This window comes from Oncorhynchus mykiss, chromosome 17 (genome assembly GCF_057628025.1).
Source record: "Oncorhynchus mykiss isolate SJ-2025 chromosome 17, ASM5762802v1, whole genome shotgun sequence".
In the NCBI taxonomy this organism is placed as follows: domain Eukaryota; kingdom Metazoa; phylum Chordata; class Actinopteri; order Salmoniformes; family Salmonidae; genus Oncorhynchus; species Oncorhynchus mykiss.
In genome coordinates this window covers 30,725,351-30,750,210 of record NC_143038.1, presented here as the reverse complement: position 1 = coordinate 30,750,210, position 24,860 = coordinate 30,725,351, and the positions used below count along the sequence as shown (strand labels likewise).

Sequence of the window (24,860 nt, the reverse complement as noted above, 5' to 3'; positions counted from 1 at the left end):
TACTTTAAAGTATTTTTTACTTAAGTACTTTACATCACTGCATGTTGGTAACATTTGTATGGCTGTTAATGAAACGATTTACAGAGCTATAGGTAGGCCTAGTTAATAAACTGAGTTTATATAGCTAAACTGATAATTATTAATTTATTGATCGTTTATGAATTTGTAAAAAAAAACAGTTGTAACACATTGGTTGAACTTGTGGGATTGTTATTTTGAAGCTTGCCAAAAAAATGACCGTTGCAGGTGTTTTAACATACAATGGATAGGAACACTCTACGATACAATTTTTTATAAACATTTGTACTTATTTATCATAATTGTATTTATAAAATTAGTTAAAATATTGATAATGGTGATGTGGTTTATGTATATGCCAAGACGTGCAAATCATTCATTATCAGAAAAACTAGCTGTCTACAGACAATGCCTGCAACTATATGGCTATTTTACAGTACCTTGAGACTACTTCAACTAAATTAAACGTTAATACATATAATTTTGCTCATTGTTACCATAATCCCATCATTGAGTACCATAAAGGTGGGACATTTTAAAGCACATAACAGAGTCTAACAGGGCACATGTTCCCCTAGCCTGGTCTCAGATCTGTTTGTGCTGTTTTGCCAACTCCTTCAGTCAAATAGACCTGGGACCAGGCTAGTGGTTCAGTATAGGACCAGTAGGAATCTAATGGCAAGTCTGTGTCTACAGTAGACCCTCTTGAAACCACCAGCAAGCTCAGGGTTGGTCTGTGGGGGCCACCGATCCCTTCTTCAGATTAAGAAAGTTCCTCTTCTTCCTCTTCCTGTTGGTGGCCCCTGTCGTGTTCTGGGGCTCCGGCAGAACGCGGAACACAAACACCCTCTCCCCCGTAGTGGGGATGTCCAGTACTACTGCATTGTTGGCCGAGCCAGAGGTGGAGGGTACTGCTGCAGTAGTGGAGACAAACACAGTTTCACTGTCCACCTCTCCTCCTCCTCCCACTGAAATCTGAACAGAGTCTTGGAGCTGTTCCGAGGCTATGGTTTGGCTCGTTCCAGTCGCGACTGGTTTGGGAATGGCAACAACTCCCTCCCTCCCCTTTTCCTGGACCAACACTTGCATGACGTCCCTGCGAGCCTCGGGTCTGGGATTGAGAAACAGCCTCTCCAGCAGGCTCTGTCTCTTCTCCTGGAACCTGGAAAATGAAGAGTATGACATTTGATTATGATTTCTGAAGCATCTACAGTATACAGTGCCTTGCGAAAGTATTCGGCCCCCTTGAACTTTGCGACCTTTTGCCACATTTCAGGCTTCAAACATAAAGATATAAAACTGTATTTTTTTGTGAAGAATCAACAACAAGTGGGACACAATCATGAAGTGGAACGACATTTATTGGATATTTCAAACTTTTTTAACAAATCAAAAACTGAAAAATTGGGCGTGCAAAATTATTCAGCCCCCTTAAGTTAATACTTTGTAGCGCCACCTTTTGCTGCGATTACAGCTGTAAGTCGCTTGGGGTATGTCTCTATCAGTTTTGCACATCGAGAGACTGAAATGTTTTCCCATTCCTCCTTGCAAAACAGCTCGAGCTCAGTGAGGTTGGATGGAGAGCATTTGTGAACAGCAGTTCAGTTCTTTCCACAGATTCTCGATTGGATTCAGGTCTGGACTTTGACTTGGCCATTCTAACACCTGGATATGTTTATTTTTGAACCATTCCATTGTAGATTTTGCTTTCTGTTTTGGATCATTGTCTTGTTGGAAGACAAATCTCCGTCCCAGTCTCAGGTCTTTTGCAGACTCCATCAGGTTTTCTTCCAGAATGGTCCTGTATTTGGCTCCATCCATCTTCCCATTAATTTTAACCATCTTCCCTGTCCGTGCTGAAGAAAAGCAGGCCCAAACCATGATGCTGCCACCACCATGTTTGACAGTGGGGATGGTGTGTTCAGCTGTGTTGCTTTTACGCCAAACATAACGTTTTGCATTGTTGCCAAAAAGTTCAATTTTGGTTTCATCTGACCAGAGCACCTTCTTCCACATGTTTGGTGTGTCTCCCAGGTGGCTTGTGACAAACTTTAAACGACACTTTTTATGGATATCTTTAAGAAATGGCTTTCTTCTATCCACTCTTCCATAAAGGCCAGATTTGTGCAATATACGACTGATTGTTGTCCTATGGACAGAGTCTCCCACCTCAGCTGTAGATCTCTGCAGTTCATCCAGAGTGATCATGGGCCTCTTGGCTGCATCTCTGATCAGTCTTCTCCTTGTATGAGCTGAACGTTTAGAGGGACGGCCAGGTCTTGGTAGATTTGCAGTGGTCTGATACTCCTTCCATTTCAATATTATCGCTTGCACAGTGCTCCTTGGGATGTTTAAAGCTTGGGAAATATTTTTGTATCCAAATCCGGCTTTAAACTTCTTCACAACAGTATCTCGGACCTGCCTGGTGTGTTCCTTGTTCTTCATGATGCTCTCTGCGCTTTTAACGGACCTCTGAGACTATCACAGTGCAGGTGCATTTATACGGAGACTTGATTACACACAGGTGGATTGTATTTATCATCATTAGTCATTTAGGTCAACATTGGATCATTCAGAGATCCTCACTGAACTTCTGGAGAGAGTTTGCTGCACTGAAAGTAAAGGGGCTGAATAATTTTGCACGCCCAATTTTTCAGTTTTTGATTTGTTAAAAAAGTTTGAAATATCCAATAAATTTAGTTCTACTTCATGATTGTGTCCCACTTGTTGTTGATTCTTCACAAAAAAATACAGTTTTATATCTTTATGTTTGAAGCCTGAAATGTGGCAAAAGGTCGCAAAGTTCAAGGGGGCCGAATACTTTCGCAAGGCACTGTATATAGTATTTTACAAAAGTGGGACCAAAATGCATCTATCACTCTATGTTGCTATGTGCCAAATATTGTCTCTCCCAAGTTATTTCCTAGTACTTTGTAAAAGTACCCTTGGGCTCCAATTCAATCACCGATAAAGAAAAACAGCACTGCAGGTTGACTCACAATCAATGTTTATGCTTTATCGTTATCAAGGTAGTAACCTTTCAAAATTCGCACAGACCCACCTGTCCTTGTTGTCATCATTACATTGTCAACATTCTGAGTTGATGAGAACTGACTGAATTAGGACCTGAAAGTGTATCCACATCTAAAATAAAAGCTCCAGAAAAAAAGTTGTCTTGCACTCACTGGTTTCTGTCCTTGTCCGTGCTGTGGGCTGAGGCATTCCTCCCCACCATTTCCTGCCTCAGTCTGACCAGCAGAGATTTTCCTGCTCCCTCTGGCCACCTGAGAAAAAAAACAGCCAGAATGGAAAAGAGGAGGGGGGGACAAGCGAATTAAGCAGATGGAGACTCCACAAAATGATGCATTTTGTTCTATTTAAGTTAACTTTCTCAGTAACTTCCCTCTTTTCCTGGCTAGACAGGCCAAGTCCCAGGTGTCCTCATACAAAGAGCATTATTCACACAAGCAACAGAGTCCAAACAGAGCGTTGGCCAGCCCAGACAGGACATTGACAGTAAGTGTTCCAAGCTCCCAGCCAATGTATCATGGGCAGATGGGAAGGTATGATCCACATCACTAAGGACTTAACATGGTCAACACACACCTACACAGTAGTGAAGAGGGCACGACAGTACCTCTTCCCTCTCAGGAGGCTGAAAAGAATTGATATGGGCCCTCAGATCACAAAAAAGTTCTACAGCTGCACCATTGAGAGCATCTTGACTGGCTGCATCACCGTTTGGTATAGCAATTGCACCGCACTTGACCGCAAAGCGATACAAAGGGTAGTGAGGACAGCGCAGTACATCACTGGAGCCGAGCTCCCTGCCATCCAGGACCTCTATACCAGGCGGCGTCAGAGCAAGGCCCAAAAATTGACAAAGACTCCTGCCACCCAAGCCATGGACTGTTCACTCTCCTTACCATCCAGCAAACGATACCGGAGCATCGGCTCCTGGACCAACAGGCTCCGAGACAGCTTCTACACCCAAGCCATAATAGCCAGACTGCTAAATAGTAAATTAATGGTACCCACACTATCTGCACAGACTATTTTGCACTGACCCTACACACACTCACTAGACTTGATATACACACCATTTACACACACTACACTGTCACTCCCACACACATCCCTCACACATTCAAACACTAAATATGCACACACAACACAAACAAACATACACTCACACACACTCACTTTTACACTCATCATTTGCTGCTGCTAATATTTGTATTAATTATTATCTAACCGGACGCCTAGTCACTTTACCCTGCCTTCATGTACATATCTACCCCAAATACCTCATACTTCTGCACATTGGTCTGGTACTGGTACTCCCTGTATAGAGCCCCATTCTTGTGTATTTTATTTTACTCCTCTTGAGTTAGTTACTGTTTGTTTTTTTAATATATATTATTTTACTCTGCATCGTTGTGAAAGGTTCGTAAGCAAGCATTTCACAGTAAAGTCCACACCAGTTGTATTCGGCGCATGTGACAAATAAAATGGGATTTGATTTGAATGACTATTCTTTCCTCCTCAGAGAGATCACATTGATTAGTCGCACTACTTCGACAGTGCTGTAAGAATGCGGTTACAACTAACATTTTACACACCAAGTAAATCCGAGGAAGGTCCCAAAGAATTGTCAAAGACTCCAGCCTCCCAAGCCATAGACTGTTCTGGAACCAGCAGAACTGTGAACAGATTCTACCCCCAAGCCATAAGACTGCTAAACAAGACAGCTAAATAGCTAATCAAATGGCTACCCACTGCTGCTACTGTCTATCTATCCTGTTGCCTAGTCACTTTAACCCTACCTATATGTAAATGGCTACCTTAATTACCTCATGCCTCTGCACATCAACCCGACACTGGTACTCCCTGTATATAGCCATGTTATTTGGGGGGGGTTTGTGTGTATTGTTTTGTATTGTTAGGTATTACAAACCGTTGGAGCTAGAACCATAAGCATTTCGCTGCATCTACAATAACATCCGCAATATGTGTATGCGACCAATAAAATTTGATTTGATATTATATACTCGTCATTGTTATTCGTTACTTACTGTGTATTCATTCCTCGTGACACTAATACATTTGTATCTTTAACTCGAAAAAGGACTCGGAAGTAAGCATTTGACTGTTAGTCCACACCTGTAGTTTACGAAACGTGAAGACTTTATTTTGACTTAATCTTTTCACAGGTTCTGTCAAAAGTTCTCATGTGAACTGAAATGCCAGCGTCCCCTGTATGATCACATAAATCTTAGCTTGCTATTAATTCCCTACATGAATGCTGAAATGTTGAACCATTTTCTTGTAGTTCCTTTTTGTTCTACTTTGGAATCTACTTGAAATTGCTTTTAGTTCTACTTTTTGTGGTAGTATATTTGTGTGTGACAGGTGCTTACAATTAGTGCCATAGCGCAGTTTCGCGGAGCCCACCCTGTAGTTTGAAAGCAAATTTCCTGTAATAAAAAATAAATAAAGAATGGCTTATGACGTGTTCATATGCTATTTGGGGGGCCCAACCTCCGGGGGGACCACTTGCGGAAACTGCGGTGGTGTGCGCGTCGTCAGTTGTTACAATGGCAAGAAGGGACATTTTCACAGTTAAGTTAATAGGAGACAAATTCAATTCTTAAATTGACACATGATGAATATGTCTTATAAGCTTTTCAGATGGGAAACAAACTGAATCCAGCGTTTACTGACAAGTAACACATTGTGCTGGTGTGAGTCACTCTTAGACACCCGCCTAAACATCTGGTGCACGGCACAAACTGCTCCGAGAGTTCTATTCTCTAGTGGTATTGGTATTTTGGAGGCTGCTAAGCAGTGAGCATATGTATAACTTCATTTACTTACTGGATGTAAGTGGAGGGTTAAAACTGGGTTAAAACACCAAAGATGTGCAAGCTGTCAGATTACCAACTTGACTAAAGTTTACCCTGAGTTTTCAATGGCCAGGCAGAGAGTTTATGTCTCAGACTTCTTTTCTGCCAAGACTGCTAATTAAAAAAAAAAATACCCCCCCTTTTTCTCCCCAATTTTGTGGTATCCAATTGGTAGTAGTTACTGTCTTGTCTCATCGCTGCAACTCCTGTAAGGAGAGGCGAAGGTCGAGAGCCATGCATCCTCCGAAACACAACCCAACCAAGCCGCACTGCTTCTTGACACAACGCACATCCAACCCGGAAGCCAGCTGCACCAATGTGTCGGAGGAAACGCCGTACACCTAGCAACCTGGTCAGCGTGCACTGCACCATACCCGCCACAGAAGTCGCTAGTGCACGATGAGACAAGGATATCCCTGCCGGCCAAACCCTTCCTAACCCGGACGACGCTGGGCAAATTGTGTGCCGCCCCATGGGCAGCTAGCACTGCGATGCAGTGCCTTAGACCACTGCGCCACCCGGGAGGCCCAAGACTGCTACTTTTTGCTGTTCCCAATCTTCGCCCTCCCTTGGGAACAGCCAATATTGGCAATGGAAGATTTGAACTTTGTTGTTGTTAATATCTGTAAGCAGGAACATGCCACAGTGTGTATGGTGATGTCATGCTGACAACTCTACCTTTAAGCTCTGTTGCTGCAAATTTGAAGTCTGTTGCTGTTGTAAAGCAGGAAGTGGCCCTGCTATGTTGATGATGTCATATTGCTGACTCTACCTTTAAATGTCTACTGCGAGATTCTGGCCATGTTCTACTTACCCAGAGTCAAATGAACTCGTGGATACAATTTTTATGTTTCTGCGTGCAGTATGAAGGAAGTTAGCAGACGTTTCGCGAACCAATACTAACTAGCTTTAGCGCAATGACTGGAAGTCTACAGGTACAATAGCAATGCTGGCCTAAATGCCAGAATCTCGCATTTAAACAATTCTGAAGAAAACACTCCAATCCACTACCAATAAAACTATTGCTAGACGAAGGAGCTTCAGTAGTTCTTACGCTGTGCTTTCCTGCTCTGCGGACGCTGGAAAGACCGATAGCTTGGGGCAGAGGGCATCAATGAGTGAGAGCAGCTCCGACTCGGGGAGGGTTGGGAGGAGGAGGCGGAGAGCCTCTAGGAGAACCTCGGTGGAGACTTGGCTCTGCCTCACCAACCTGGCCGCAAACTCCAGATCCTGGGGAGGGATGGACGAAAAAGAGGGACGGAGGGATTGGGCTGTCAACAAAATAGTGACTCAGACCCAGATTAAGCCTACTTCCAGGCTAAAAAGCAACTGGAGAATTACAATTATATGATGGCTAGATCACCTGGTCACAGTTTGTGTAGAGTCTCTTCAGCTCCAGCTGCTCCTTGAGATCCTCCATGGCTTGATTCCTAGCGTTGGCCTCTTGCAGCCTGGGGGAAAAAAAGGATAAAATATTCATAATTATTCTGTTCGCACTTGGAGCTGTTCTGTGTTACGCTTCATGGTGCATTTGTGTAAGAATATTTCTCAATTGTACATTTGTTTTAGGCAGAATAATAGCTCCAAAAAGCCCACCTCTCTGTCTGCAGAACAATGACCTGATCACACGTGTACAGGGCCTCGTGAAGGATGGTGGCCATGCGGCTGTCACGCTCTATATGAAACAGCCTCCTTTGCCCTTCCTCTTCCTCATCAGAGTAGTGTGGGTCTTTGGGTGGTCTGTGTTTGGAGGGTCCAGACTCCAGACTCTCCAACTCTGCATGCTCTCTCTGGAGCTGGAGCTCCGCTTCCTCCAAACCCTGTAGTCACACGCCAAGTGATCACACTCTTCACAAAACCTTTATCCACTGAGGATATATCTTATCCTGTATCTGTGTGTGTAACCAAATTGCTCAGGCGGATTTGATCAAAATGAGCCAACGATGTAATATTTCACAGCTAAAGTAGGAATCAGGCTACAGTACATGCTAAAGCATCCAACATGCCACAATGTCCTATCCTACCAGACAGTGGTTCTGGATGCTCTGGGCTATGGGGGCTGCCCCCAGGCTCCTGCTGGCTCGCAGTTCTTCTGTGAGCAGGCTCTGGATGGTGAGCAGAGCTCTGGAGGTCTCCAGGACCCTGGTCCTCCTCTCAGCCTTCTGGTAGTGGAGGGCGGCCATCTGCACGGCCAGGCCATCTGCCTGGTTCCGGAGCTCCGATTCCCTCACGCTACGCATCTCCTCCAGGACCTAGAGAGAGAGAGAAAGATGTTGGAGGCGTCAGGGAACAAAGGGGTTTAGCTAAAGTTGTAGGAAATGAGTTAGGTTAAGTGATTAGGTCACCGTTACTCAACTAAGCTCTCCCTGGACACTGGTGAGACATACATTGAACACCCTGTGCGCTTACTCTTATTTTGTGTTAAATGGGCACATTTTATAATAGGTTATGGACCAGTTAGGCAGCCCTAGGAACCGTAGTCATAGCAAGAGCAGGTTTATCAGTAGGCTGACTAACAGGTTTCATAACACTGGCAGCAAACGCTAAGGGACAGTTTTTCTGAATTTGATGATGACTATTCCTGGACTAAAAAGGACGTTCAACGAGATCATTTACAGATTTTGGTCCAGGAGTAGGCTTAATCTAGGTCTGAGATACTCTAAAGGTTTCGGAGTCCGTCCGGGAATATCCCCTTTACCCGCCTCTGCTATATTCCCATCTCGTCCAGCTGGAAGTGTGAGAAAGTGTCAAAGGAGCAAAAAGTGAGTGAATGCGACAAAAGAGGATATGCGCAATATAAAAGCCTTCTCCTCCATTTTATAACTGTCCCTCGGGACAAATAAAGTTTCAGTGAACTGAATTCCACCGAACCTTCTCCCTCACAGTGCGCTCCATTTCTTTTTCTTTCTCAAACAGCTGTATCCTGTCCTCCATCTTCTTCTGGAAGAGCAGCAGTTCTGAGGGGTCTGCTCGCTGTCTGCCCTCAGTGGATTTCCCTTTAGTCCTCGTCTTCTTCTGGAAAACACACAAGATGGTTAGTGAGATGGTGAGGGAAACATCTCCACAGCATAGGCTACTGTCATTTCATCTAGTCTGTTTAGCATTAGTTGCTATTTGTTTTACCATTGACCACTGTGGATATAGCCTAGGTGTTTTTGTCAATACTTTCATACATTCCCACAATGTGCCAATGCTCCAGCTTACATGTCTGTAGAAGTTCTGGCGTCAGTTGGAAGAGAGGGAATGCGTTTGAAATAGGACGGCCATCACCAGTGACTTCACTGCCATATCCGCAATTTGATGTTATTTTAATGGACAAAAAATGTGCTTTTCTTTCAAAAACAAGGACATTTCTAAGTGACCCCAAACTTTTGAACAGTAGTGTATATACACTGCTCAAAAAAATAAAGGGAACACTTAAACAACACAATGTAACTCCAAGTCAATCACACTTCTGTGAAATCAAACTGTCCACTTAGGAAGCAACACTGATTGACAATAAATTTCACATGCTGTTGTGCAAATGGAATAGACAACAGGTGGAAAATATAGACAATAAGCAATGTTTCCCCCAATAAAGGAGTGGTTCTGCAGGTGATAACCACAGACCACTTCTCAGTTCCTATGCTTCCTGGCTGATGTTTTGGTCACTTTTGAATGCTGGCGGTGCTTTCACTCTAGTGGTAGCATGAGACGGAGTCTACAACCCACACAAGTGGCTCAGGTAGTGCAGCTCTTCCAGGATGGCACATCAATGCGAGCTGTGGCAAGAAGGTTTGCTGTGTCTGTCAGCGTAGTGTCCAGAGCATGGAGGCGCTACCAGGAGACAGGCCAGTACATCAGGAGACGTGGAGGAGGCCGTAGGAGGGCAACAACCTAACAGCAGGACCGCTACCTCCGCCTTTGTGCAAGGAGGAGCAGGAGGAGCACTGCCAGAGCCCTGCAAAATGACCTCCAGCAGGCCACAAATGTGCATGTGTCTGCTCAAACGGTCAGAAACAGACTCCATGAGGGTGGTATGAGGGCCCGACGTCTACTGTGCTTACAGCCCAACACCATGCAGGACGTTTGGCATTTACCAGAGAACACCAAGATTGGCAAATTCGCCACTGGCGCCCTGTGCTCTTCACAGATGAAAGCAGGTTCGCACTGAGCACGTGACAGACGTGAGAGTCTGGAGACGCCGTGGAGAACGTTCTGCTGCCTGCAACATCCTCCAGCATGACCGGTTTGGCGGTGGGTCAGTCATGGTGTGGGGTGGCATTTCTTTGGGGGGCCGCACAGCCCTCCACGTGCTCGCCAGAGGTAGCCTGACTGCCATTATGTACCGAGATGAGATCCTCAGACCACTTGTGAGACCATATGCTGGTGCGGTTGGCCCTGGGTTCCTCCTAATGCAAGACAATGCTAGACCTCATGTGGCTGGAGTGTGTCAGCAGTTCCTGCAAGAGGAAGGCATTGATGCTATGGACTGGCCCGTCCGTTCCCCAGACCTGAATCCAATTGAGCACATCTGGGACATCATGTCTCGCTCCATCCACCAATGCCACGTTGCACCACAGACTGTCCAGGAGTTGGCAGATGCTTTAGTCCAGGTCTGGGAGGAGATCCCTCAGGAGACCATCCGCCACCTCATCAGGAGCATGCCCAGGCGTTGTAGGGAGGTCATACACGTGGAGGCCATACACACTACTGAGCCTCATTTTGACTTGTTTTAAGGACATTACATCAAAGTTGGATCAGCCTGTAGTGTGGTTTTCCACTTTAATTTTGAGTGTGACTCCAAATCCAGACATCCATGGGTTGATACATTTGATTTCCTTTGATAATTTTTGTGTGATTTTGTTGTCAGCACATTCAACTATGTAAAGAAAAAAGTATTTAATAAGAATATTTCATTAATTCAGATCTAGGATGTGTTATTTTAGTGTTCCCTTTATTTTTTTGAGCAGTGTATATAATGCAACATGTCCAAGTGATCTTTGTCAACTGTATGTTACAGAATGTTACAGCTAAGGAACCAGCAGAGGGCGGTATTATCATTTTGGCACTACAAACTGTATGTATCAGATACTCCACCTACCTCTTGCTGTGGATGTTCAACCTGCTCCTCCATCTCCTTCCTCCAGGTGGACAGAGCGGCCTGCAGTTTGGAGCGGGAGAGGGCGTGGGGCAGCATTAGGCAGTGGTCCATCATGGACAGACAGTTCTGGAACTCCAGCTTCATGTGTAGGAGCTCCTCGTCCGATAAGGTGAGCTGTGACGAGCACAGAGACCTTGGAAGGATAGAAAATACACGCAAACACACACACAGTTGGCCACACACACATAATTAGCACAAAGTGCTAATATTTGCATTAAGATACCCCAGAGGTTTATTTTTTGCCCCCTTTCACAAGTATTCTGAAATGTGTACCAACGTGACCATCTTCTCTGTAGCGCAATGGACTGACCTGAAAAAGTGATTGGAAAATAAACATCTGCTCACCTGAAGAAGACCTGTCCCCTGGACCTCAGCTCCTGCTGCTCCTGCAGCTCCCTCTCCATGCCCTGGTGCAGCGAGTCCCTGGAGGCCTGGAGGGTCCTCACTGCCGCCTTGCCCTCCAGATGGAGCCTCTCCTGGGCCTGGGACAGGGCGCTGCTGCTGGCCCCTATGGGGGACCCCGATTCTGGCTGCTGGAGGGGGTCACGGGGGTTCCCCAGGGCCAGCAGAGCCTGGGCGACAGCAGGCTGGATGGCCTTCACCTCCGCCATGGCGCTGTGGATCACACGCATGGTGACCTGGGGGAGGTCAAAGGTGAATCTCCAGTCAATAGAAAGTCAGAGAAAGTGAAACTACTTGCTTGGTTAGTTAACAATCCATGTAACTATGTATGTATAATCATGTATGATGTTCATTAGCTGTCTAACAATCGCTTTTTCAAGTTGTGTACTTGTAACAAAGTAAGTCTTGTCCGTCAATGGTCTTGAACTGGGGACCTTCTGCAGACCAACACTTTGCACTCACAAAGCAGCATTACCTATTGCTCCACAAAAGCCATGGCCCTGGCAGAGCAAGGGAAACAACTACTTTAAGTCTTAGAGAGCGAGTGCTGTCACTTGCACAATGGATGCTACTAGCACACTGCTAACTAGCTAGCGATTTGAAAATGGCAACATGTGTTGTGCAAGTTATAGCTGCCAGTTACCTAATCTAACCGTTGTATACAAGGAGAGAGGCGGGTGTTGTGTCATTTTGAGTTACCTTACGGATGTCTGCAGCGGCCTCCTCATCCAGGTTGTTGATGAGCTCCCCAAGCTCCAGGCACTGGGCGGTCAGCAGGCTCTGCCAGCAGCGGAGGTGCTGGGCCGGCTCCACCTCCATCCTGTCCTCCTCCAGGCCCCCTCGGGACAGGGCTGACAGCTCCTTCTGCCTTTGCTTGTGGCCCTGCAGCTGGATGAAGAGAAAAAGACAAGGTTGAAAAGCTTAAAATCGAGCCCTGGCCCCTGCAGGCACTCCTTGAGCATGTTCAGTCGGCAAATGTAAAACATTGCAGATAGAAATGGCAAGAACAGAGCTGATGTTGGTTCAATATATATTCATCTGAATATTCCACTACGGTGTGCCCTGCTGAACAGAACAAAACCTAGCTGTTACCTATTTCAATTCAAATTCAGATTGCTTTATTGGCATGATATACAATTTGTAGATATTGCCAAAGCAGTATAGTGGTACAGCATTTGAGTAAATACAGTACAATGCACAGAGGGTAATGAATACAGTTAATTTCAGCAGTATTAATAATAGTACATATAATCATGTATACAGGAACAACACTACTGCTGTTGTATTGTGTAATCTTCGGTCGATATATTTCATTAAATAAAAATATGATTATATAAAAGAAAGAATGGCTAATCAACAACAAAATGTACATGGATGATGGTTACACTATGTATTACTTGTAAGTTATATACAATGTAAATACTTCAGGGAATTAATGGTTATGGGATGTACTTCAGGCTATGGCAATCATATACATACAGTGACTTCAGAAAGTTTTCCGACTCTTTCCACATTTTGGTAGGTTACAGCCTTATTCTAAAATTGATTCAATTGTTTTTTCCTTCATCAAGGTACACACAATACCCAATAATGGAAAAGCAAAAACAGGTTTTTAGAATTTTAGCTAATTTATTAAAAATAAAAAACAGAAATATCGTATTTACATAAGTATTCAGTATCCTTTAAGTATTCGGATCCTTTACTTGTAGAAGCACCTCCAGACGTCACACTTGGCATTCAGGCCAAAAAGTTAAATCTTGGTTTGATCAGAATCTTGTTTCTCATGGTCTGAGTCCTTTAGGTGCCTTTTGGCAAACTCCACGTGGGCTGTCATGTGCCTTTTACTGAGGAGTGGCTTTCGTCTGGTTTGATTGGTGGGGTGATGCAGAGATGGTTGTCCTTCTGGAAGGTTCTCCTATCTCCACCATGGGGTTCCTGTTCACCTCTCTGACCAAGGCCCTTCTCCCCCGATTGCTCAGTTTGGCCAAGCGGCCAGCTCTAAGAAGAGTCTTGGTGGTTCCAAACTTCTTCCATTTAAGAATAATGGAGGCCACTGTGTTCTTGGGGACCTTCAATGCTGCAGACATTTTCTGGTACCCTTCCCCAGATATGTGCCTCGACACAATCCTATCTCGGAGCTCTATGGACAATTCCTTTGACCACATGGCTTGGTTTTTGATCTGACATGCACTGTCAACTGTGGGACCTTATATAGACAGGTGTGTGCCTTTCCAAATCATGTCCAATCAATTGTATTTACCACAGGTGGACTCCAATCAAGTTGTAGAAACATCTCACGGATAATCAATGGTAACAGGATGCACCTGAGCTCAATTTCGTATCTTATAGCAAAGGGTCTGAATAGTTATGTAAATATTTCAGTTTTTCTAAAAATGTAGTTATGTTAATAAGATATTTCAGTATTTCTAAAAACCTTTTTTCACTTTGTCATTAAGGGTTATTGTGTGTAGATTGCTGAGGATTTTTATTTATTTTCTCCATTTCAGAATAAGGCTGTAACGTAACAAAATGTGGAAAAAGTCAAGACACAGTATGTATTTGTAATATTCGTGGTTTCTCCATTACCCAGAATAATTCCCAGCTTTATGTTATTAGTAAATGAGTAAATGCACAGGAGTTGTGAATTGATTGAGATATTTTCTTGAAAAAATATTATCTTATTTGGGAGTATTTCTCAAATAAGTGCTAATTCATTATTTATCTAATTAAGATATGCAAATGTATTGCCTGAGGGCAACACTGTGAAGTTTGACTTAAACAACGCACTGTCAATCATCTCACCATGTCAGAGATGAGGTCCCTCCTCTTCTTGACCAGGCCACAGTGCATGGCCCTCCTCTCCTGGTTCAGAGCCTCATCCAGGCCCTGCCTCACCAGCAACAGCTCCTTCTGAGCCTTGTCTAGTAGCAGCTCCACCTGCTCTTGAGACACATCGCTCCCCCTGTTGGAATACAGGCAAGGTTGCATTTTTAGGAATGTAGGCTACATCTACGTTATACAAGTTTCCCGAACTCTTAGTAGTCTACAATGGCTTAAGGACAAGTAGGTAGAAGACAACAGGTGCTATAAAACCTGACATACAGTATAACACATGTAGAGAGCCATAGCACAAACCTCCTATGCTGGCTGAAGCAGTTCTCTATCTGGCTGGAGGTCCTGGAGAAGGTCTCGGAGATGAGGCCCTTCAGGCTGTGGAGGCTGTGCACCAGGAACCTCCTCTGGGCGTGGCGCTCTCCCAGCATGCAACGTTGGTTGGCCAGGACCACATCCAGCACCTCCTCCAGCTGATTCTAGAGAGATGAGATGTGATGAGATCAAATAAAATGAGATGAAATAAGATGAACTGAGAAGACATGCGATGAGACATGATATGTGGTTGTCTCACCTAGCTATCTCAACATGAATGCACTAACTGTAAGTCGCTTTGGATAAGAGCATCTGCTAAATGACTAAAATGTGAATGTCAATTAGATAAGATGAGAAGAGATGGTAAGAGATGAGAAAAAATTAGATGAGATAGATGAGACAAGATATGTGAAGAGATTAGTTGAGAGCACAGTATTTCCCCTTGACTTTCCCATTTAGTCCAAAACAACTTTCAGTGATACATACAGCGAAACATTGCTGAAAACTATTGCTGAAGTAGCTCCTACCTGAACATTTACATTGGCTGTTTCAAAGTGTTTCCTCCCATCTGTTCCTACTGAACGGGACCATCTTCACTAGCTCACCTGATAGGCAAAGTAGTCATGCAGGAGACTCCTGGCCTGGGTCTTCTCCAGCTCGCACATCCTGGTGGCTTCCTCCAGCTCCTCTGAGAAGATCTTGTGCAGCTCCACTCTTCTCCACTCCACTATCTGCCTTTGGACCTTGGCTGAGGCCTCCTCGTGTCTCACCAGCAGGGTGCGCTGGAGGTGACTCTGGTTCAGCTTGTGGAGCTTCTCCAGGAGGACACTGCATTGGTGGAGCTCCTGGAGAATCAACCAGAATCAACCAGACCTGTGTTAAATATAAGTGTGAAATACTTGAAGTGATTTAGTCTATCCAGTGCCATGGAGAGCTACTGGGTGTGCAGGCTTTTGCTACAGCCCACCACTAATACACCTGCTTCAAATAATCACCTAACCATAGTCTTGACCATAATTAGCTAAATCAGGTATTTAAGCACAGGGCTGGAGTTGCTTCTCCATCTGTGCCCATAGGAGCCATTTCTGGCATGTTTAACTAATTATTTATGCACAAGTCACATTGCTATCTACCTCCGCCAATGGTTTTTGATTGATAATAGCCATTGATAATAGTACCTGTTCGTCAGAGTGCTGAAACAGCACCTCTGCCCGGGCCTTCTCCTGGGCCTCTCTGCGATGCTCCGCCTCCATCTGCTCCCGGGTCTCCAGGTTGCACTGGGCCGCCAGGGTTGCCATGCGTGCCAAGTGCTCCTCCTTCAGCTTGCCCTCCATGCCCATCAACTGGCCGTGGAGCACGCTCAGTAGCCGCTGCTCGGCCTGCTGGGACATGTGGTTCTGGGAGCGCAGCGCGGCCAGCAGGGCTGCGATCACATCTTTGTACATCTGGACCCGACTGCTCTCCAGGCTGGAAGTGGCTCGCAGCAGGCTGGACATCTCCAGGCTGTGAGGATGTCAGATATACAGTACCAGTCAAAAGTTTGGACACACCTACTCATTCAAGGTTTATTTTTTAATATATTTTTTTCAACTATTTTCTACATTATAGAAAAGTAGTGAAGACAAAAAAAGTGTTAAACAAATCAAAATATATTTTATATTTTAGAATCTTCAAAGCAGCCACCCTTTGACTTGATGACAGCTTTGCACAATTTTGGCATTCTCTCAACCAGCTTCATGAAAAATGATTTTCCAACAGTCTTGAAGGAGTTCCCACATATGCGAAGCACTTGTTGGCTGCTTTTCCTTCAGTCTGCGGTCCAACTCATCCCAAACCATCTCAATTGAGTTGAGGTTGGGCGATTGTGGGGTCCACGTCATCTGATGCAGCCCTCCATCACTCTCCTTCTTGGTCAAATATAACTTACAGAGCCTGGAGGTGTGTTTTAGGTCATTGTCCGGATGATCATCCGTTCACCTACTTGGCGTCTCACAAAGACATAGCGGTTGGAACCAAAAATATCAAATTTGGATTCATCAGACCAAAGGACAGATTTCTACCGGTCTAATGTTCATTGCTCGTGTTTCTTGGCCCAAGCAAGTCTCTTCTTCTTATTGTTGTTCTTTAGTAGTGGTTTCTTTGCAGCAATTCGACCATGAAGGCCTGATTCACGCAGTCTTCTCTGAACAGTTGATGTTGAGATGTGCCTATTACTTAACCGCACTTAAAGAAACTATCAAAGTTTGTTACATTTTCCGCAATTGACTGACCTTCATGTCTTAAAGTAATGATGGACTGCCATTTCTCTTATTTGAGCTGTTCTTGCCATAATATGGACTTGGTATTTTACCAAATAGGGCTATCTTCTGTATACCACCCCTACCTTGTCACAACACAACGGATTGGCTCATACACATTAACAAAAGAAATTCCACAACTGAACTTTTAACAAGGCACACCTGTTAATTTAAATGCATTCCAGGTGACAACCTCATGAAGCTGGTTGAGAGAATGCTAAGAGTGTGCAAAGTTGACATTAAGTCAAAGGGTGGCTACTTTGAAGAATCTCAAATATAAAATACATTTTGATTTGTTTAACACTTTTTTAGTTACTACATGATTCCATATGTATTATTTCATAGTTTTGATGTCTTCACTATTATTCTACAATATGTAGAAAATAGTCAAAATAAAGAAAAACCCTTGAATGAGTAGGTGTGTCCAAACTTTTGACTGGTACTGTATATTATAAAGCTTTGTCTGACTTTATACTTTATCGTTCATCAACACATAGTTTCCGGGAGACAAATGACCAAACAGCCCTTTAGTGGCCTCATGGGTGGAACATTATTAAAAAAAAACTTCATATTTTCAGAATTAACAAACATATATTTTTTGTTGTTGTTGAAAATTCGGTGTTTCTATGTCAAACTGTTTTGTTAAAATTCAGTACTAGGTGATGTACAGTGCCTTGCGAAAGTATTCGGCCCCCTTGAACTTTGCGACCTTTTGCCACATTTCAGGCTTCAAACATAAAGATATAAAACTGTATTTTTTTGTGAAGAATCAACAACAAGTGGGACACAATCATGAAGTGGAACGACATTTATTGGATATTTCAAACTTTTTTAACAAATCAAAAACTGAAAAATTGGGCGTGCAAAATTATTCAGCCCCCTTAAGTTAATACTTTGTAGCGCCACCTTTTGCTGCGATTACAGCTGTAAGTCGCTTGGGGTATGTCTCTATCAGTTTTGCACATCGAGAGACTGACATTTTTTCCCATTCCTCCTTGCAAAACAGCTCAAGCTCAGTGAGGTTGGATGGAGAGCATTTGTGAACAGCAGTTTTCAGTTCTTTCCAAAGATTCTCGATTGGATTCACGTCTGGACTTTGACTTGGCCATTCTAACACCTGGATATGTTTATTTTTGAACCATTCCATTGTAGATTTTGCTTTATGTTTTGGATCATTGTCTTGTTGGAAGACAAATCTCCGTCCCAGTCTCAGGTCTTTTGCAGACTCCATCAGGTTTTCTTCCAGAATGGTCCTGTATTTGGCTCCATCCATCTTCCCATCAATTTTAACCATCTTCCCTGTCCCTGCTGAAGAAAAGCAGGCCCAAACCATGATGCTGCCACCACCATGTTTGACAGTGGGGATGGTGATGAGCTGTGTTGCTTTTACACCAAACATAACGTTTTGCATTGTTGCCAAAAAGTTCAATTTTGGTTTCATCTGACCAGAGCACCTCCTTCCACATGTTTGGTGTGTCTCCCAGGTGGCTTGTGGCAAACTTTAAACGACACTTTTTATGGATATCTTTAAGAAATGGCTTTCTCCTATCCACTCTTCCATAAAGGCCAGATTTGTGCAATATACGACTGATTGTTGTCCTATGGACAGAGTCTCCCACCTCAGCTGTAGATCTCTGCAGTTCATCCAGAGTGATCATGGGCCTCTTGGCTGCATCTCTGATCAGTCTTCTCCTTGTATGAGCTGAAAGTTTAGAGGGACGGCCAGGTCTTGGTAGATTTGCAGTGGTCTGATACTCCTTCCATTTCAATATTATCGCTTGCACAGTGCTCCTTGGGATGTTTAAAGCTTGGGAAATCTTTTTGTATCCAAATCCGGCTTTAAACTTCTTCACAACAGTATCTCGGACCTGCCTGGTGTGTTCCTTGTTCTTCATGATGCTCTCTGCACTTTTAACGGACCTCTGAGACTATCACAGTGCAGGTGCATTTATACGGAGACTTGATTACACACAGGTGGATTGTATTTATCATCATTAGTCATTTAGGTCAACATTGGATCATTCAGAGATCCTCACTGAACTTCTGGAGAGAGTTTGCTGCACTGAAAGTAAAGGGGCTGAATCATTTTGCACTCCCAATTTTTCAGTTTTTGATTTGTTAAAAAAGTTTGACATATCCAATAAATGTCGTTCTACTTCATGATTGTGTCCCACTTGTTGTTGATTCTTCACAAAAAAATACAGTTTTATATCTTTATGTTTGAAGCCTGAAATGTGGCAAAAGGTCGCAAAGTTCAAGGGGGCCGAATACTTTCGCAAGGCACTGTATATAAAGCGTAATATTGGGATGCAAACTCAAAATTGAGTTCATTTCCACTCTATATCTGACATGGTACAGGTGTCTTATTTTTCTTAAGACTTTAACAATATGTTAGGTGTATACTTTTGTTTCAAAGTTGATTTATACAAAGAAACACTCTGTTTAACCCAGATTTAGCCCACTGCAGTACAAGTTTAATGCAGACAGGTATAATGTCAGTGTTAACCCAATATTCATTTAGCAGTGGCGGGCCACCATTACTAAAACGTGAGCACTACTAAAAAAGAATACTTTCGGGGATGGTAAGTCATTTTCAGTATAAACTTAAATGACTACAACCAGATATAAAGTATGTAGAAAAGATAGCAGAGTTATATATTTTTAAATAAGATCATGTTTGAGAACTAACAACCACCAGAATAAAAAATAGACAGTCAGGGAGAGTAAAAATGTCCCAAAATGTTATGGCATGGGGCCCCCATTGATTGTCTTATAGTGTTTGAGTCACTCAGATAGCATAAGAATACATTAAAATGTTTTGAATTGCAGGAAATTTGCTTTAAAACTTTTTTTTTTGCCCCGTGACTAAATGTTTTGAATTGTAGGAAACTAGCTTTAAAACTGTTACATTTTCTCTTCAACCCATGGCAAAATGTGTAGATTTGCAGGAAATTAGCTTTAAAACGGAAAAACAAATTACAGCATGTGCGGCCATGAGGAAGGTCAAAAACCACGCCATTGGCCAAGCCCCACGCTAATTTTGTCACCGCTGCTGGAAAAAATGATAGGGGAAACACGGAATGCAACATGATGCCTCAATAATTATATGCATGTATGGCCCCCTTATAAAGCCTTAGCGACTTCTCAGAATGACCAAATAACAGACACTTTCAGTCTAGCAAGAATAGAAATACACTGAATGATAATATAAACGCAACATCCTTTTGATAATGCAACCACAATGACTCTATTACTTGTCTCTGTTGGTTCCATGTTTCATGAGCTGAAATAAAAGAGTGCAGAATGTTTCCATATGCACATAAAGCTTATTTCTCTCAAATTTTGTGCACAAATTTGTTTACATTCCTGTTAGTGAGCATCCACCTGACAGGTGTTGCATATCAAGAAGCTGATTAAACAGCATGATCATTACACAGGTGCACCTTGTGCTGGGGGACAATAATAGGGTACCCTAAAATCTGCAGTTTTGTCACACAACACAATGCCACAAATGTCTCAAGTTTTGAGGTAGTGTGCAATTGTCATGCTGACTGCAGGAATGTCCACCAGATGTTACCAGAGAATTTAATGTTAATTTCTCTACCATAAATTTGTTTTAGAGAATTTAGCAGCACGTCAATCCAGCCTCACAACAGCAGAACACGTGTAACCACGCCAGCCCAGGACCTTCACATTTGGTTTCTTCACCTGCGGGATTGTCTGAGACCAGCCATCCAAACAGCTGATGAAAACTATAAGAAACCGTCTCAGGGAAGCTCATCTGTGTGCTCGTCGTCCTCACAAGGGGCTTGACCTGACTGCAGTTCGGCGTTGTAATCAACGTCAGTTGGCAAACACTCTCCTTCGATGGCCACTGACACACTGGAGAAGTGTGCTCTTCATGGATGAATCCTGGTTTCAACTGTACAGTGCAGATGGCAGAGAACATGTATGGCGTTGCGTGGGCAAGCGGTTTGCTGATGTGGAGTTATGGTATGGGCAGACATACACTACAGTGCCTCCCGAGTGGCACAGTGGTCTAAGACACTGCATTGCTAGCTGTGCCACTAGAGATTCTGGGTTTGAGTCCAGGCTCTGTCGCAACCGGGAGACCCATGGGGCAGTGCACAATTGGTCAAGTGTCTTCCGGGTTAGGGGAGGGTTTGGCTGTCAGGGATGTCCTTGTCCCATCTCGCTCTAGCGACTCCTGTGGTGGGCCAGGCGCAGTGCACGCTGACACGGTCACCTGTGAACATTTGAACATCTTGGCCATGTTCTGTTATAATCTCCACCCGGCACAGCCAGAAGAGGACTGGCCACCCCTCATAGCCTGGTTCCTCTCCAGGTTTCTTCCTAGGTTCTGGTCTTTCTAGGGAGTTTTTCCTAGCCACCATGCTTCTACACCTGCATTGCTTTCTGTTTGGGGGTTTAGGCTGGGTTTCTGTACAGCACTTTGTGACATCAACTGATGTAAGAAGGGCTTTATAAATACATTTGATTGATTTAGTTCAATTGACTGATTTCATTATATGAACTGTAATTCGGTAGCATCTTTGAAACACAGTTCCTACTCCTAGAGCATAAGACATCATAAACCATAACGACAAGTAATAAAGCATTATATCCTTTGGCATTTCCATACTCACTTCTCCAGAGCTTGATACATGTTCTGAGGGTCTTCCAGCACCATGATGTCCACCATCTTGTCCTCGAATGCTGCCTCTTCTTTGGCCGTCTCACTCATGTTGCATACCGCATACTCAGGGTCTGAAGCGCCTCGCTTTTTCTTGAGGAATGACAGACATACAAAGAGAAACAGTAACCATCCCTTTACTGTGGATTGCTTTCAAATAGAATAAAAACAATCATAGTCAACGAACAAATGGGAGAAATATCTTTCAAACAATAGTTTAAAAATAAAATACAATAGAGAGTCAATTTGTTGACTTTGTATTGGTGTCATTGTTTTTCTTTTTGCCACGGCTGGGTGGCTAACAAGTATACAGATCTGTTTGTGATATCTTGCCAACTTCATTGCTGTCATTGTCACACAGCAATGGAGTTGGCAGGACATCACAATCAGATCTGGGACTCAGGTAAGCTAATAGAGGTGAGGTTACAGTAACAACGTCTTACCCTTCGCTCTAGGGAGTTTTTCCTGGCTCGGGCACATATTAGGTTCATGGCCAGAAATCCCAGGGACAGCAGCAACAAGGACAGAAAGAATCCACCAATAAACCCAGCAAAATGGACATAGTGATTGGGGTAAATCTGAAAGTGTATAGTGAGAGTAGGTCATATTCATCAATATTTGATAAAGAGAAAGAAATTACTGTCAGGGGCACGGACAATGCTGTAATCTGATTACTATGATGAAATGTACGTAAGTAAGGTTATATGTAAGGTTTAGCATTGTAAACGCAGCATTACGTTGAGCCCGACTATCAACCGACATCACATTGATAAACTAAGAAGTAAGAAACGATGGCTTCAAGGTTACCTTGTTCGTGGAGTTAAGCCTCAGTGTCAAATTAGCCACCATTGGACCAAACATATTGACGTCATTCTGTAGAGCGAGAATAACAGTATAAATGACCCTGGAATAGCACCTATGTACAGCAATGTAAAGTGTTGCTGCTTTGGCAATATAAACAGAGCAAGAGAAAAAGGGACAAAGTGTCTATTAATGTTCTATATTATGTCATGAGGTGATTGCAGTACCAGTGATGCATTGGAGAAGGTAAGGAAGGCAGGCAGGTCCAGAATTTCACTCTTGTGACCCTTGATGAGGGCAGTGTAAGTCACAACGTACTGAGATCCTGCTGCAGAAACGCAACCAACAACAACAAACAACAACGATATTAACTACGGTTGGAAATATGGAGTAAAAAGCTAATACAATCATTTTAACAATGTTCATAACTCCAATTGGATAAGTTCAGGTGGCACAGCCTTCTGTAGCATGGAGCCTGGGTCATTTTCAGTGAGGTACACTGTAGCAAAACAAACTGAAAATCGGTGCTTCTTATTACACAAGTTCAGGTTGTATCTCCCCGTTTCAAATGTAGGCTATTTTCTCATTTTGTGCATACTGAACACAACCCTGGTGATCTGACTGATTGACAGACTGACGGACAGACTGATGAAACCGATTTCTCATGACTCTTGTGTACCTGGCAGTGAGTCGATGGTGAAGGTCTGGAAGCCTTTCTCCACCACCATCCCCCCACTCTGCAGGGCTGCTATCCCAGAGACGGAGTCCCTGATGGCCAGCTGGGAAAGGTTGCTGTCCCCTGGAGGCCCAGTGTTGTTGATGAGCAGGAAGAACGTCAGATGGGGGAACTCGGTACCTGCCTCCACCTGTGTCCCAAAGGATCGTAGAGAACACATGGTATATGAGGGCACATTGTACATACACTTCTATATAACGAGCCTAGCCGAACAGTAACGAGCAAAGCAAGACCATCCTCTACAGAGTCTACATTACTTACCTGGGCACATTTCTGAAATTTGAGTCCAAATGCTGATGGCTGTGCAGCACTTTGAATCTGAAAGAAAGTACAAAGTAAACACAACAAGTTTTTCTGTTTCACAAAAGCATGGATGGAAACTTGTCCCTTTATGTTCCATTATGGCTTTTGACCACAACCCCTGGACTATGTCTCTGTTTGTGTACTTACCTGAGGCAGAGTGTGACCAGTGATGTATCTGGTGAGACTGCTCCTGCGGCTCCGGGCCTTATGCTGCATGATGTTGGCCAGGTGGCTTAAGGAGGTGTAGAGGGACTGGCCCCCGGGTCCGGCTGGGGCCACAGAACGAAGAGGACCCTCTTCAGCACAGAAAGCCATGGGCCCACATGGCCCTGGTTGTCGTGGGAAGTAACATTAGTAAACATACAATAGTGTACAGTAACAGTACACATAGTTCCGTATGTAGTTACAGTATGTCCTGGAGCTGTTCCTGTCTATTAATGTTCTATATTATGTCATGTTTTATGTTTTGTGTGGACCCCAGGAAGAGTAGCTGCTGCTTTTGCAACAGCTAATAAAATACAAAAAATACCAAATGACACAGTGGGTTTGAGAAGATTTAACAGTTAACTGGTGGAATTACTGTCATAGGCTACTTTCAGTCGAGAAGGCTAAGTCTCTTTTGACATTATACCCTTATCGTTACCCTAGGGATGATAATAAATGTTGCAGAACACATAAAATAACAAACCATCCATCTTCTTCGAGCTCAGCTCTGCTGATTTTCCACCAGGGTCATGCTGAAATGGTCTAAGAGAGTCCTGTTGAATGGGAAACATAGTGAAAAACAAAACCTGTTCCAACAACTGCATAGCAGACAGACAGATATAGATGTACAGCCCATGAAATAGGACAGGCACAGAAATAAGGGAATTTGACTCACTCTAGGTCGACCATTTCCAAATGAGTTCTGTCGAGTTCCCCATGATAGTACAGAGATGTAACAGAACGCGGGATGTACATGGTTGCTGTCCCCCATGATAGCGGAATGGCATGGATTCTCATGATGGCTTACATTATTGAACCCATACGAATGAAAAGGGCGGTGCTGTAGACGTCTCCAAAATACAGGCCTATACTCTTGTTGAAAACAGAAGAAAATAGTGCATACAGTGACTACTTCCACGAGGAAATGTACCTGAAGCATTCGTTTGTTCTAAAACTTTCACTACTTTCCCGAAATCCGTTACATTTTGCATCCTCTTGTTACTGTATTAGACAAAGGAAACATTGTCATTGTTCTCTGATAACACGAAATTGTGTTACAATATGTCTTAAAAACATGTCATGCAAAAGAAACAAACAAGAATAACGGGCGAAATAGATTTTTGTCGACTGTGAAAATATAGGTCATGGAAATGGGTCATCCAAACTTCCTCAAAGACTTTCCCAAAACTATGAAGAAAAGGACAAGCTC

The 24,860-nt window shown here is 43.6% G+C and overlaps 1 protein-coding gene across 4 annotated transcripts; it reads right to left on the bottom strand.

The window, feature by feature from the left end:
• Positions 1-24,842, bottom strand: evc2 (EvC ciliary complex subunit 2). 4 transcript variants are annotated; one of them, XM_021568621.3, is made up of 23 exons: positions 24,327-24,842; positions 24,135-24,204; positions 23,594-23,784; positions 23,405-23,461; positions 23,087-23,273; positions 22,635-22,735; positions 22,414-22,479; positions 22,050-22,184; positions 21,560-21,699; positions 15,795-16,119; positions 15,222-15,461; positions 14,605-14,780; positions 14,272-14,431; positions 12,169-12,357; positions 11,413-11,705; positions 11,008-11,200; positions 8,796-8,939; positions 7,949-8,176; positions 7,521-7,744; positions 7,288-7,375; positions 6,979-7,154; positions 3,204-3,302; positions 1-1,180 (listed from the first exon to the last, which is right to left on the bottom strand). In XM_021568621.3, the coding sequence occupies exons 1-23, from the start codon at positions 24,588-24,590 to the stop codon at positions 742-744; spliced, it is 4,185 nt and encodes a 1,394-aa protein (XP_021424296.3). In that variant the 5' UTR covers positions 24,591-24,842; the 3' UTR covers positions 1-741. The 4 variants fall into 4 exon arrangements, with proteins under 4 accessions (XP_021424296.3, XP_021424297.3, XP_021424298.3 ...); XM_021568622.3 differs by having other exon boundaries at positions 8,796-8,936; XM_021568623.3 differs by having other exon boundaries at positions 23,594-23,775.
• Between the last annotated feature and the right edge of the window lie 18 nt (positions 24,843-24,860).